The sequence below is a fragment of the Apodemus sylvaticus genome, chromosome 12 (genome assembly GCF_947179515.1).
Source record: "Apodemus sylvaticus chromosome 12, mApoSyl1.1, whole genome shotgun sequence".
Taxonomy (NCBI): Eukaryota; Metazoa; Chordata; class Mammalia; order Rodentia; family Muridae; genus Apodemus; species Apodemus sylvaticus.
The window spans coordinates 90,091,942-90,108,524 of record NC_067483.1 but is presented as its reverse complement, the minus strand read 5'-3'; the positions used below and the strand labels follow the sequence as shown (position 1 = coordinate 90,108,524).

Genomic DNA, 16,583 nt, shown 5'->3' with positions numbered 1-16,583 from the left:
AGCCCAAGCACACCAGCCCTGCTGGCTTTGCCACCTGTCCCCATGTCTCTCCTTCCTCTACGTTCTTCCCCAGGAGCATTGCTTTCTGTTGCCAAACCGAAATACTCCTCTGCTCCGCCGATGTATACTCATCCTTCAGACCGGAGCCCCAGGAAGGTTTTTCCCCAACCCCACCCTCAAATTTAGCTCACACCCCCCCACACACACACACACACATTATCAGATGAGTAGGCAAGGCCTTGTGCAGCCCGGACTCTTGCCATCGGTGGATTAAAGCTCTCTGCTCTGTCAGGGTTTGTGTCCCACAAGGACACTTATTGAGACCAGTTTTATTTGTCAATCAGTCTCTGGCTCCTAGGACACTCCCAGAAACACAGTAAATATTTGTTATATGAAGAAACAACCATATATCTAGATTTCCAGTAGACAGATAGAGGCAAGACGTTACAGACCTGGCAACCCCATACAGGGTCACTAGTCAGTTAATAAAGACCTCATGGGAGCAGGTTTTTTCTGTGTTTTTCCCTAAGCTTTCCCAAAGCATCCCCCCACTCAGACTGACAAAAATGAGCAGGTCCTTCCTCTTCCCAGCACAGGAGCTGCACAGCTGGTTATTCTGCTTCCCCGAGAGGGAGCTCCTCTGGGGTTAGCCATCTATTCTTCCTTCCCACTCCCCCTTCCTAAATTACCTCGTTCCTGATCCAGATGCTAAACCAAGAAGCCCTTCCTCTTCAGGCAGATCTGAGCCACTGCAAATAGAGCCCTCATTCGCCCAGTCACGGAAAAAAAAAAGTAAATGGAGCGGAGAGGCCCCAGCTCAGCAGCTCCTCTTGAGCAGACATGTCTACCTGTTATCCAGCCAGGCACCAAGGAGGACGCAACCTGTACCCACAGTCTCTGTCCATCTGGACAGATGTCTTCCCAACTTTAAGCCCGAGACAGCTGCAGGAGTAAGAGCCAGCTCCCTGCCAGGAAGTCTCAGGATCCATTACAGAGGCAAGGAGTCTGTGCAGACCCCTGCCTGGCAGCTCCTACTTAATAAAAGCACCTCTTGGCAAATAGCCCAAGTGCAGAACAGCCAACTCAGGCCCTGGATCTCACCCACAGACAAACCCTCCTTGCCTACGGGGAGCCAGGCAGTAAGTGTCCCCTCAGCAAGAAAGATAGATCACCTTGGCTGCACCCAAGGGCCCAAGTATGCCTCTCAGGCAATTAAAATTTGTAAAGCTTGTTGTCTTGCATAGCTATAACGCTGGGAAAGGCAGGGTGAAAGCTGGTGGATTTGTCTCCTGAGCCTCCCATGTTCAGAATGCTAAGGGAAGCAAGAGCTGGATTCAATGTCTCGAGCATTTCGGGGTTCTGTTACACGGCTGGCAGAAATGGAAAGTGGTGCAGATGTTTTGGAAAACCGTCTGGCAGTTTTGCAAAATGCCAGACGTGGAGCTGCACGCCAGCTCCCAGCAGCACTTCACCGTTAGAGAGTAGCGAGGAGATGTCGCTTCACACCTTGTACGATGAAGAGCTCCTCATGGTAGAGGGGAGAGACAAGCGCACACCAATCAGTGGGTGAGCGGACCAAGTGTGGTACTTCCTGAGGATGAGGGCGGAATAGTATTTAGTCATAAGAAATGAATGCAGCGCCTAGGAGTGATGTCATACACCTGGGAACTCAGCACTCGGGAGGCAAAGGCAGGAAGATCATGAGCTCAAAGCTAGCCCAGAGGACCCAGCAAGAGAGGGGGGTAGCTCACAGTACACCATTCATCTGACATGAGCACAGCCCCAAATTCCATCCCCCAAGAGTGAAATACTGCTTCTCGCACTGAAACTTTATGCAAAATTAAATGAAGCTATTCCCTGAAGACGTCACTTTCCATGTGACTGTAATGAAACATCTAACAATCAGGTTCCAACGTTTTCATCCTTACGGCAGGGACAGTGGGACAGAGCTGAGAAGCTCACATCATGGCAGTCCCAGAACAAGAATGGCTGACATCCAGAAGGTTCTTCCCATTTTCTGACCTCTGAGCCTTCTTAAATATAGGGCCATCTATATTCAAGGCAGGTTTTCCCCCTCCCTTAGTTAGCAGCCTCTGAAAATGCCTTCACCCAGAATGCTTTATTCTTCTCTTAGGCGCTCCTCAGTCCAGTCAAGTTGACATCAAGATCAACCATCACGTCCAGTTACATGAGACTTTCAAAGCGGCGAAGCCATAGAGACAGAAAGTGACTGCCGGGAAGTGGGATGATGGGACATGAGGACTGACTGCTACTAGGTACACAGCTTCTTTTTGTGTGGTGATGGTCTTAGCTCGGGGTGATGGTTGTACAACTAAAACTCACCCTTTAAATGTATGGCTAAAAATGGTGGTGCTTGTGTTGTGTGTGTTACATCTCAGCGCGCAATCTAAACAGCGGAGAGTTGTGTGGCTCATGCCTGGGATGTCAACACTCAGCAGTCTGAGTTACAAGGTGAATCTGATGCCAGACTGGATGACATCATAATGAGGGTGGGGCTGTGGGGAGGACAGAAAGACAAAGGAGGGAGGGAAATATTATATAAGGGAAGACTTGCAGTAATGAATGCAAGCCTGGCTTGCCTTCTGCCCAGGACATCGAATGGCTCGTTGTGCTACAGAGTACTGGGCTGTGTGCAGAACCTTCTCTAGCTGAGAGAGAGAGAGAGAGAGAGAGAGAGAGAGAGAGAGAGAGAGAGAGAGAAAGAGAAAGAGAGAGAGAGAGAACCTTGGGGTTATACCTCAGGCCCTCATCTCTGGCAAGAAGGGAACAAATCAAGTCCAGTTGGGAGGCTGGCTAAGATTGCCCTCCAGTGGCCAATGCAGGTCCAGCTGAACCAGCTTGGCTAAGAGAGGGTGCTTAAACCCTTCAATGGAACAAGCTGGGTCTACACAGGGCTTTCACATTGAATGGCTGATGAATCTCACAGCCAGCCTACAGCCAGGCTCCTCCGAGGTTACTCTGGTAGCAAATTCGAGGCCAAGTCTGATCTGACATCTTGTTATCTCCACTAAGGCCTACAATTCCCAAGGCATCTGTATAACAGGATGAGATGGAATGTGCCATCCTGAGAGAACTAGTAGGGCAGGGGCCACAGATGAGCACAGCCTGCCCCCTCCAAACCATGGCAAGAAGGGTGCAATCACGGCGGAGTGATGGACCGTAAGATTCATGAGTATGAGGAGGGATTCGGGAAGAGGTTTCTGGTTGTGAAAGGGCTTAAGGGAAAGGATGTGGAGAAAAGACGGTGAGAAGCAGGCATGTAAGACGTGGGAAGCAGGATAGCAATGCCAGTGAGGAAGACCCTACACACAGCATGCAGTGAGGAAGACCCTGCACACAGCATGCAGTGAGGATGACCCTGCACACAGCATGCAGTGAGGATGACCCTGCACACAGCATGCAGTGAGGAAGACTCTACACGAAGCATGCAGTGAGGAAGACCCTGCACACAGCATGCAGTGAGGAAGACTCTACACGCAGCATGCAGTGAGGAAGACCCTGCACACAGCATGCAGTGAGGAAGACCCTGCACACAGCATGCAGTGAGGACGACCCTGCACACAGCATGCACTGAGGAAGACCCTGCACACAGCATGCACTGAGGAAGACCCTGCACACAGCATGCAGTGAGGGAGACTCTACACACAGCATGCAGTGAGGACAACCCTGCATACAGCATGCAGTGAGGAAGACTCTACACACAGCATGCAGTGAGGACAACCCTGCACACAGCATGCAGTGAGGACAACCCTGCACACAGCATGCAGTGAGGAAGACCCTGCACACAGCATGCAGTGAGGAAGACTCTACACACAGCATGCAGTGAGGATACCCTGCACACAGCATGCAGTGAGGAAGACCCTACACACAGCATGCAGTGAGGATGACCCTGCACACAGCATGCAGTGAGGTAGACTCTACACACAGCATGCAGTGAGGATGACCCTGCATACAGCATGCAGTGAGGAAGACCCTGCACACAGCATGCAGTGAGGTAGACTCTACACACAGCATGCAGTGAGGATGACCCTGCACACAGCATGCAGTGAGGAAGACCCTACACACAGCATGCAGTGAGGTAGACTCTACACACAGCATGCAGTGAGGATGACCCTGCACACAGCATGCAGTGAGGAAGACCCTGCACACAGCATGCAGTGAGGTAGACTCTGCACACAGCATGCAGTGAGGTAGACTCTACACACAGCATGCAGTGAGGAAGACCCTACACACAGCATGCAGTGAGGATGACCCTGCACACAACATGCAGTGAGGAAGACTCTACACACAGCATGCAGTGAGGACGACCCTACACACAGCATGCAGTGAGGAAGACCCTGCACACAGCATGCAGTGAGGAAGACTCTACACACAGCATGCAGTGAGGATGACCCTGCACACAGCATGCAGTGAGGAAGACCCTGCACACAGCATGCAGTGAGGTAGACTCTACACACAGCATGCAGTGAGGATGACCCTGCACACAGCATGCAGTGAGGAAGACCCTGCACACAGCATGCAGTGAGGTAGACTCTACACACAGCATGCAGTGAGGAAGACCCTACACACAGCATGCAGTGAGGATGACCCTGCACACAACATGCAGTGAGGAAGACTCTACACACAGCATGCAGTGAGGATGACCCTGCACACAGCATGCAGTGAGGAAGACTCTACACACAGCATGCAGTGAGGAAGACTCTACACACAGCATGCAATGAGGATGACCCTGCACACAGCATGCAGTGAGGACGACCCTGCACACAGCACGCCGTGCACTGGGCACTAAGAGTGTATCTGCGATGCACTTCAGTGCAGTGGAGGAGAGGCAAGATGAAGAGATATGGAGGGACCCTGATAGCTATTACCTGGCAAGGACATTTTCTCATTGTTAGAAGGCAGCTTCTGGAACTGGGCAAGAACTGGTTGTGACACAATAGACTAGTGGTAACAGTGACAACAAGGGAGAAACTAGCTCCCAAGCTGCCATCTCTGAGAGGCTGTGGGTGATGGGAGATGGGTAACAATGAAGAGGAGGTGTGCTCAGGGTTCTCTTCTACCTCACCGTGTGTGTGTGTGTGTGTGTGTGTGTGTGTGTGTTTGTGTGTGTGTGTTTGTGTGTGTGTGTGTGTTTGTGTGTGTGTGTTTGTGTGTGTGTGTTTGTGTGTGTGTGTTTGTGTGTGTGTTTCTCTTTCACTCTCCCTCTCTCCTCCTTCTCTCCTCTTCCCACCCCCACCCCCACCCCATCTCTCTTTCTTTTATCACCAATGACAAGTCTTTGATGAAAGTCCCCAACACAGACCTCCTACGTCCCTGGGATTTCCTGGGTGGGAAACATCTTTCCTTTTAATGAAGTGTCTCTGGGCAGGCTTCTGGATCAGGAGTGGCTACTAGGAGCCAGGAACTTGCTTCAGAGTCCCATCCTCCAGGAATGAAAGTTCTGGATTGAGTTACTCTCCACTGCGGTTATCTTCTGAGTACAACGATGTGGACCCTGTGGCATTCAAGGGCGGTGGTACATCTACGGAGGGCTTGGAGTCTCCACCTCCTCCCCACACACTCAGCCCCCACCCCCTCCCAGCATTCCTTCCAACAGGCTACTTATGAATTTTATCCTTCTATACCAAACTGGTACCTCAGTAAGTACACCTACTCTGATTCAAGTCGGATAAGCTATTCAAATCAATGGAATCAATGTCTTGGGAACCTTCCCATGTGACCAAGAGGGACAGGGGGTGGCAGCACACTTAATGTCATATAATCCCATTGCTTGGGAGGCTGAAGCAGAAGGATCTTGAGTTTGATTCTAGCCTGTGCTATATAGCAAGACAAGACCTTCTCTCACAAATTGATATATCTTAGATTTGATCAGGTTGAACAGGAGTGGGTCCAGTGGGTACCCATCCCTGGCAATGAGATCTAATGAGTGGGCAGTCTTGTAGGTCTGAACCTTGGCCTCAGAGGACCTGCAGAATCTAATAAACTGTAAGATACAGCTTGTATTAGAAAACTGGTCAGCAGGAGGGAGAAGCCCAGATCTGGGTCCGAAACAGAGTGGGCTGTAGGCAGGGACAAGTGGGCAGTGCTTCCGGTCTCTCAGCACTGGATCGTCCTGACCCCACTAGCCTGACCTCACACCCCACACACTGGGGCAGCTCGGAAGTTACCGTCCAGGGAAACAGGAAGGACGCTGGCATCTCCTCTGAAAAGAAACTGCTCTCCAGGAAAGCAGTGGCACACACCGGGAGTCCTTACGGTTTTAAAAAAGGTCATAGAGACATGAGCTGCGGTGATTCATGGCCCCAAGGCCTCCACAGACTCCCCGAGCATCTCAGGCTGGACACACGGATTGGAGGTTGTTCTTGCTGGGCACCTCACTGACACACTTCCTTGCCCTTAGTCCCTGATGCCAAGTGGTCATCATATCTGAATCATTCCATGTCACCTCCATTACCACCACCTCCATCACCACCACCTCCATCACCACCACCTCCATCACCACCACCTCCATCACCACCACCTCCACCATCATCATCACCACCATCTCCACCACCACCATCACCACCACCACCTCCATCACCACCACCTCCATCACCACCACCTCCACCATCATCATCACCACCATCTCCACCACCACCATCACCACCACCACCACCACCACCACCTCCATCACCACCACCACTACCTGCATCACCACCACCACCACCACCTCCATCACCACCACCACTACCTGCATCACCACCACCACCACCACCACCTCCATCACCACCACCACCTCTATCACCACCACCTCCATCACCACCACCACCACCTGCATCACCACCACCACCACCACCTCCATCACCACCACCACCACCACCACCACCACCACCACCACCACCACCTCCATCACCACCACCTCCACCATCATCATCACCATCATCTCCACCACCACCATCACCACCACCACCACCACCACCACCTCTATCACCACCACCTCCATCACCACCACCACCACCACCACCTGCATCACCACCACCACCACCACCACCTCCATCACCACCACCACCACCACCACCACCACCACCACCTCCATCACCACCACCTCCACCATCATCATCACCATCATCTCCACCACCACCATCACCACCACCACCACCTCCATCACCACCACCACTACCTGCATTACCACCACCACCACCACCTCCATCACCACCACCACCACCTCAATCACCACCACCACCACCTCCATCACCACCACCACCACCTCCATCACCTCCATCACCTCCATCACCACCACCACTACCTGCATCACCACCACCACCACCACCTCCACCACCACCACCTCCATCACCACCACCTCCATCACCACCACTACCACCTGCATCACCACCACCTCCATCACCACCTTCATCACCACCACCACCACCTCCATCACCACCACCACCACCACCACCACCACCACTACCTGCATCACCACCACCACTACCACCACCACCTCCATCACCACCACCTCCATCACCACCACCTCCATCACCACCACCACCACCACCTCCATCACCACCTCCATCACCACCACCACCACCTCCACCACCACCACCTCCATCACCACCACCACCACCTCCATCACCACCACCTCCATCACCACCACTTCCATCACCACCACCTCCATCACCACCACCACTACCTGCATCACCACCACCACCACCACCTCCATCACCACCACCACCACCTCCATCACTACCACCTCCATCACCACCACCACTACCTGTATCACCACCACCACCACCACCACCACTATCACCACCACCTCCACCATCATCACCACCATCTCCTCCATCACCATCACCACCACCATCACCACCATCACCTCCATCACCACCACCTCCATCACCTCCATCACCACCACCACCACCACCTCCATCACCATCACCACTACCTCCATCACCACCACCACTACCACCACCACCTCCATCACCACCACCTCCATCACCACCACCACTACCTGCATCACCACCACCACCACCACTACCACCTCCATCACCACCACCACCACCACCTCCGTCACCACCACCTCCACCATCATCACCACCATCTCCACCACCACCACCACCTCCATCACCACCACCTCCATCACCACCACCACTACCTGCATCACCACCACCACCACCACCTCCATCACTACCACCACCACCTCCATCACCACCACCACCACCTCCATCACCACCACCTCCATCACCACCACCACCTCCATCACCACCACCACCACCACCTCCATCACCACCACCTCCATCACCACCACCACCTCCATCACCACCACCACCTCCATCACCACTACCTCCATCACCACCACCACTACCTGCATTACCACCACCACCACCTCCATCACCACCACCACCACCACCACCACCTCCTTCACCACCACCTCCACCATCATCATCACCACCATCTCCACCACCACCATCACCACCACCACCACCACCTCCATCACCACCACCACCACCACCACCACCACCTCCTTCACCACCACCTCCACCATCATCATCACCACCATCTCCACCACCACCATCACCACCACCACCACCACCTCCATCACCACCACCACTACCTGCATCACCACCACCTCCACCACAACTACCTCCATCACCACCACCTCCATCACCACCACCACTACCTGTATCACCACCACCACCACCACCACCTCCATCACCATCAGCACCACCACCTCCATCACCACCACCTCCATCACCACCACCTCCATCACCACCACCTCCATCACCACCACCACTACCTGCATCACCACCACCACCACCAACACCACCTCCATCACCACCACCACCTCCATCACCACCACCTCCATCACCACCACCACTACCTGCATCACCACCACCACCTCCATCACTACCACCACCACCACCACCTCCATCACCACCACCACTACCTGCATCACCACCACCACCTCCATCACTACCACCACCACCACCACCTCCATCACCACCACCACTACCTGCATCACCACCACCACCACCACTATCACCACCACCTCCACCATCATCATCACCACCATCTCCTACATCACCATCACCACCACCATCACCACCATCACCTCCATCACCACCACCTCCATCACCACCACCACCACCTCCATCACCACCACCACTACCTGCATCACCACCACCACCACCACCACCACCACCTCCATCACCACCACTACCATCACCACCACCTCCACCATCATCATCACCACCATCTCCACCACCACCATCACCTCCATCACCATCACCACCACCATCACCACTATTCAATTCAGCTCTTTGAAACAGTCTTTGCTGTCCAGGCTGAGCTAGTCCAGACTGTATGGCTCAGGCTGACTTTGAAATGTAGATAATCTTTTATCCTCAGCCTTCTAAGGGCTAGAGTTACCAACACTAGTTGGTTCTGCTACTGTGAACCAACACATCTGGTTTCTGCTTTTATTTTCACAATAAAGTTTACTGAAATCAATGTGTGCATTCATTGTCTCTTGCTCGCTGTCCCTCCAGGCAGAGTTTCAGGGTAAACCACGGGCCAGGACCCCTTGGGCCCCTGATATTTCTCATCCAGTGATTGACTCTGAGTCCTCCTTGCATTTGACCTGCAAGTAGCGAATTAGACACCCTGGCTAGCCACCATTCCTCCTAAAATGGCTGGGGTGGATTCCAGAAGGCAGACCCTAGAAGAAGCCAGAAGAGATTATACCTAGAGTGTAGGGGAGAGGCTGGCCTCTGCCAGGGGCATGGCAGATCCAGTGGGGAGGGAGATGTGAGCGCAGAGCCTGGAAGCTCTTCCTGGGAGAGCCTGGGTTGACTTTCTCTTGGAAATAGGTATTCAGGCTATTAGGAAAGCATGAAAATGAAGTGGGGGAGGGGGGAAGGGAGGGAGGGGGGGGGAGGGAGAGGCTGAGTCTAAGTGAAAGAACAAGAGACATAATTATGAAGGCAGCATTCAGGGGCATTCACGTTGGAGAGCATTAATTTAATGTGAGGCCAATCCACACGTGTATGATTTATCTATCACCACTAACCAATTATCCTGAGCTTAATGGTCTAGAACAGCAAACATTTATTATCCCACAGTTTCTGAGGAAAGTGAATTTAGGGGTGGCTCTGGCCTGGAGTGACTTTTAGGGGGCTGCAGCTTGGGAAGATATGGGGAGGGAAGGGGGCTGGACTCAAAGGATGGCATGAGGGGGGGCGGGGGAGCTAGAACCAAGATGGCTCCCACGCATGGTTCCGCGAGGTCACAGACAGGCCTGTGGCCTCAGTGGGACTGGGCAGCTTGTGTATCCTTATGACACAGGGACTGCCATGTTTTAGGTCACGTGATCCTGAGAAAGAGCAGAGTCTGAAGTGACGAACAATTACGATTTATTCTATTAAAGCAATGGCTGTGCCCAACCCACTCTCATCAGGGAGAGTTTGGCCACTCCCTTTCAAGAGAGATTCTAAGGGAATATCTTTGAACTACTGCAGTTTGATCGTGTGCCCTAAGACAGTCATGCCCTGCTATGCGGGTCAGCCGGGTTGTGGGCAAATGCTGGATTAAGAAGGGTTAGACTGAGACACCGACTGCTCTTCCAGAGGTCGTGAGTTCAGTTCCCAGAAACCACATGGTGGCTCACAACCATCTGTAATGGGATCCGATGCCCTCTTCCGGTGTGTCTGAAGACAGCTACAGTGTACTCAACTACATGAAATAAATAAAATAAATCTTAGGCCTGAGAACAGGAAGTCCAGGACCAGAGACTGCATGGAGCTGAGCCTCCAGATCTCAGAAGGTAGGTTATTTGCATGGTTAAGCACAGCTTCAGGAGCCCAGAGGACATGCAGGTCCGGAGCAGTGCTGCTCACCTATCTGCTAACCTTGGCATGGGCCAACCAACCATCTAGTCCAGTCCCGCTCCCAGCTAGCCTCCTGAGACACTCATTATCTTTGTCCCAGCACAACAAAGAACCCCCACTGGTTCCTCACAGCCTCTGCAGGATTCCATTGTTTCTCAGCCTAAATTCCTAAGAGGGGAGATCCTGTTTGTCCCAGATCTTTCCTTGAACCATGTCACATGGGCCCTAGAGGTCATGGACAGGGTCAGCGATTGGTGGCTGTGGTGGGGATGGGTGCCCCCTTTCCAGCTACAGCCTCCAGAGCCCTTTCTGCGTCTGCATTCTGGGGATCAGTGTGCACGCACTCCCTGGAGCCTGCCCTGCTCTACTCTGTAGAAGCTAACGGCACAAGAGCCCGCGTTACCGACCATCATGGAGGTCATTAGAAACCCTGTCACACAGGGCGAGGGAAGAGGGCTTATGGGACTTGAGGGGAGTGGGGACCCAGAAAAGGGGAAATCATTTGAAATGTAAATAAAGAATACATTGAATAAAATTAAAAAAAAAAAAAGAAGTCCCGCCACTACCAGCATGTGCTCCTCAGGGTTCTGACAGACGTATGGTGGCTCCCCTTTAACTGCCAGCTTCATTTGAAGGTTTATTTTATTGTTAAATCTGCTGTTGCTGCTGCTGCTGCTGCTCTTTCTCTTGTTGTTGTTTTGATTGTAAGAGTAATTAAAATGGCCACCACAGTGATGCAGGAGTGATGCATAGTAATGCATTAAGACCAGCCTACTCTACCCACAGCAAGTTCCAGGCTAGCCAACGATGTACAGCAAGACCCTGTCTCAAGAAAGCAAAACCAGCTGGGCCTTACCTTGTACCATTTCCTGTGTGTGCATCAGTCCTGTGCAATGCCCAACACCATCAGCCATGCTCTACAGATGGGGGAAGGGGGCTTCATCACAATGCCCATCCTTAACAGAATCAAACTTTGAGCTCATTTGTCTCAGTTAATACCACGGTCCAAAGATACACTTGGCACTTCTTTAAAGCAGTGGTTCTCAACCTTCTTAAGGCTGTGACCCTTTAATACAGTTCCTTAAGGTGTGGTGACACCCAACCGTCGCATTATTTTGTTGCTACTTCATAACTAAACTTTGTTACTGTTATGAACCATAATGTAAATATCTGATATGCAGGAAATCTGATATACACACCCAAAGGGGTCACGGCCCACAGGTTGAGAACCACTAGTTTAATGGCTCAAGAATCACTTTACAGCATGTTGAATCTTCCCAAAGACTTAAACCATTGAAAGGTGCTATCTAGTCTCAAGAACCCCCTGGGGACTACAAGGTTCCCACTAGAAGTCCCTGGGAGATACACACACACCCCGCCCCAGGAGACATGTAACAAGGGCCCATGGGGTATTCTGTAGAGATCATGGGGATACAGCATGTGAGATAGCTCAAATCAGTGGTGACAATGGTGAAAGGTAAGAAACCAAAGCTGCTCCCACTGCAGCAGATGCTGGTCTCTGCTGCCCTCTAGGACCCAGATTGCTCCCAACAAGCCTATGGCTTAAAACTGCCTGGTTTAGCATCACCTCTGCAGCAACAGCCACTCTTGCTGGTCTCACTGGTGTTTTGGAAAACACCTACAAAACATATCATTTTTAAGTGACTGAAAATTGATAAAGGAAAAAGACTGGGCATTTGCCCTGCCTTTCCTATGGACTGCCTTTCAGGATAATTAAATAATTGATAAAACTTGCAGAGATGGCTCAGTGGTTAAGAGGGCTGCCCTTGTGGAGCACCTGAGTTCATTCTCAGCACCCACGTGGCAGCGCACAACTATCTGTGACTCTAGTCCTGGGGAAGCCAACACCCTCTTCTGGCTTCTGTGAACCCCAGCGCGCGCGCGCGCACACACACACACACACACACACACACACACACACGGTACAGAAACACACCTGTAAGCAAAACACTCATCCACATAAATGAAATAAAATAATTGCAAGTGTGGGAATGCACACCTTTAATCCTGCACTCGGTAGGCAGAGGCAGGCGGATCTCTATGAGTTCAAGCTCAACCTGGTCTACATGGTGAATTCTAGGCCACCCAGGGCTATATAGTGATACCTGCTCCAAACATAGGTAGGTAGGTAGATAGGTAGGTAGATAGATAGATAGATAGATAGATAGATAGATAGATAGATAGATAGATGTAAATAAAAATTTTAATTCAAAATAGTAAGAATAATTGATAATCTTTCTCCTTATGGAAGAATTGCAGTTTATCAGGGAACAGGTGACAGAAGTCAACATTTTGCAGTCCCTAATGGCATAGTGGCAGCTGTCACCAAGGATGGTGACATTAAAAGGCTAATGAGAAGCTTCGGGACGGACAGGCCAGGCTGAGACACCCAAGCCTCTTGTCATTCTGAGCATCTGTGCCTGGGACATGCTGTCTTGCGATACGCTAAAACAGAATGACCTGAGCCACCTGAGAGCAGCTCTGTCTTCTCCAAAATCTCCAGAGTAACTGGGTGTAGAGGAATAGGAGATGAAGACGGATTTCTCACCCCCTGCCTGACTAACATGTTCTGGGTGACCACCAAAAAGAGCAGAATAACTAACTAACCTGTCTACTGGTGAAATAGAATAATTTGAAAGAGTTGACCAAAGAGAAAACACAGAGAGAAAAGGAAAAGAACCTAGAAGCAGTAGGGAAATTTTTTTTTAAAAAAAGGAAGTGCTAGGTTTAGACACCAATAAATCAGTGGTTCTGTTGGGTCTGTTGGGTCTGGTGGGACTTAGTAACTACACTTTGAAAACAAACATCTTTTGGGCTATAGCTCAGTGTGTAGCACAGGCTTAAGGCCCAGAACGGTTCATTCAGCCGCTGTGATAAAGCGCTCTACCCCAAAGCAGCGTGGGCAGGGGGAGGCTTACAGCTTTGCTTCCTTTTAGAGTTCCAGGTCAGAGTCTGACTTTGAGGGAAATCAGGAAGGCATTCAAGACAGGAACCGGGCTGCAGGACACGCTTCCTGGCTTGGTCTCTGGCTTGTTCAGCTAGCTTCTTATGCAACCCAGACCACCTGCCTAGGTAAGACGCTGCCCACAGTGGGTGGGGCTCTCTGGTATCCATCAAAACAATCTCTCAGACATTGCTGCAGGCCAATCTGACTGAGACGATTCTCGCTTGACTCAGTTGACTCTAGTTTATGTCAAATTGACAATAAAAATTAACCAATAAAGACCCTAGGATCTGGCCCAGAACTAAAAGCCAATTAATTGATGAATTAATTCTTAGACTAGCGCAAAATGACCGAGTGGTACAGCTTAAAGGTGATGATGCAAGAACAGGGAAGATGCATAAGCTACTAAGAGAAAATTGGGAGATCTGAGCTAACATCGCAGAAACTGCCTTGAAAGCAAACAATTGCCAGTGGTAAGGCGAGACGGGTGGACGGTGTGCCCACTGGGAAGATGTACTAACTAGTTTAATTCTGTCTACTCAACACAGCCTCAGAATGCATGAAGCAGGTCAAAGGAGGCAAGATACAACATCTGACTGCGAGATGGTAATCTGATACTTTTAGCAACTGATAAAATGAACAGATAAGAAGGCTCAGACACAGATGATCTGAACGGTATAAAGAACAGTGTCGTTCCAGGCCTGTAGCAAGAAACAAGATGTGGAGAGCGACGCTCCATGCCTCTGCTTTCCTGTCCTGAGACTGAACTTTCTTACCCACAGTCCTCCGCGCCATCCTGGAATCTGCACACTACATTCAGTTTTTGTGTTTTCATATGACATACAGTCTTCTAACTTATTATCAAGTGAACAGTTTGGTGGCATGGGGGTCAGTATCATCAATCTGAGACAACCCATAATCCCCTGGGGAAAGAGTCTCCACGAGGGGTTGTCCACATCGAGCTGGCCCATAGGCATGCCTGTGAGGGATTCTGTCTCACGTTACCTGAAGTGGGAAGAGCTGTTCCACTGTGGACAGTGAGCACTAGACCTTATAAATGCAGAGGGAGGGGTGCTAGCACTAACAGGCATGTTTGCATTCATTTTCCTCTCTGTTCTTGACTGGTTCAAGTTCTCCCCCTTGGCTTCCAGAATGATGGTATAACCTAGAATTGAGAGCTAAATGAACACCTCCTCTTTCCAAATTGTTTCCGTCAGGCTACTTTATCAAAGCAACAAAAACAAAGTTAGAACTGGTGGCACCCGGCGTATCCACACTGTAGCGCACCACTGCCAGCACTACCCATTCAGGAAACTATTTCTAATCTTCCCAGAATGAAACTCTAAGCTTATGGGGGAAAAAGTTACTCGTCTCTCTGCCCAGCCCCTGGTAGCTACTCTGGGACTACATTTTGACTCAGTTTCTCCTTGCTGGCCATTAGGATTGCTTGTGTATACCCGGCAATGTATATGAATGCAATGCAATGAACTTGCATTGCAGGATTCCGTCCACTGTAGAGAAAGCAGGGCTGTGGAAGGAAAGGGGAGTGACCGCTCCTGCCAGGGGGCTTGGCTCTGGGCCTCGTACCCTGATGCTTAGCAGCCCCACCAAAGATCTACCCAGTTCCTCCTCCTCACGCTGGTGATTTTGCAAACTGCTCTCACATGCTAGATGTACAGCGTGTTTCCGCAGCCTGGCTGCTCACTACTTCACAGCCCTAACGAGCCCTCTGTGTAAGTCCCGCACCATCACAGCCTGGCATCGAGCTCCATACGTTTATCATGCCCTTAGACTTAAGTCATCACTCCGCAGGGCCCAGTCCTATCCTATATTTATGTTCACTTTGGGCTTAGTCTGAGGAGATTTCTGTAACTTACACCAGAAGAATCGCTATACACAGTCTGCTGGTAACACTTTAAATTTGTAGACTCCAGATCCCTTTTAGGTTTGCAGAAAAATTAGAGAAAAACATGGAGTTCCCACATACTCCCTCACTCTCAGATACAGTTGCTGTTCTGTTAATGTCTTGGGCTACCGGGATACATTGTGGATATCACTGTTACCACAGTTTTTGTTGGGGTTCAGCTTTGGTTCTGGGCATTCTGTGGCCTTGTGCAAATGTATACCAACATGGGTCTGCCATTGCTGTGTCTTTTGAGTGGTTTCATTGCCCTAAACCTCCTCCATGTGATACTGCCCTGCCTCCCCTCTCCACCATCCACAAAGCAACAATCTTTGTATTGTCTGCATAGTTTTGTCTTTTCCAGAAGATCCTTCATAGCAATTATGCAGCATGAGGCCTTGTCGGTCACTAAACATGAATTACAGCTTCCACCGTGCTTTTTTATAACTTAATGACATCTTAAAAAAAAACAAAACTACACAAGAATGCTCTAGCAGTGGTTCTCAGCCTGTGGGACACGACCATCAGCAAACACATATTCCCGATGGTTTTAGAGACCCCCCCCCAGCCATAAATTTATTTTTGTTGCCACTTCATAACAGTAATCTTGCTACCGAGTGGGGTTGCAGTTCCTAAGACCATCAGAGATCTGTGTTTTCTGGTGCTCATGACCCACAGGCTGAGCACGGCTGCTCTAAAGAAATGAGCTATCTAAGCTGGTACCTGGTTGGAGGAGTTCCTCCAGCCTGTCCCCTTGATGCACCTTCTGATCGCCTCACTGTCTCTTATGATCTGAGCTTCTGCCACCACACATGACTTACCTCAGCCTCTAACA

The 16,583-nt window shown here is 50.8% G+C and overlaps 1 protein-coding gene across 1 annotated transcript; it reads left to right on the top strand.

The window, feature by feature from the left end:
• Positions 1-1,492: 1,492 nt before the first annotated feature.
• LOC127697100 (basic proline-rich protein-like) lies at positions 1,493-8,781 on the top strand (the record flags this gene model as incomplete). Its single annotated transcript, XM_052199944.1, has 3 exons — positions 1,493-1,562; positions 6,422-7,639; positions 8,156-8,781. Coding segments are annotated over exons 1-3 (1,914 nt in total), but the record flags the coding sequence as incomplete, so codon positions are not given.
• Between the last annotated feature and the right edge of the window lie 7,802 nt (positions 8,782-16,583).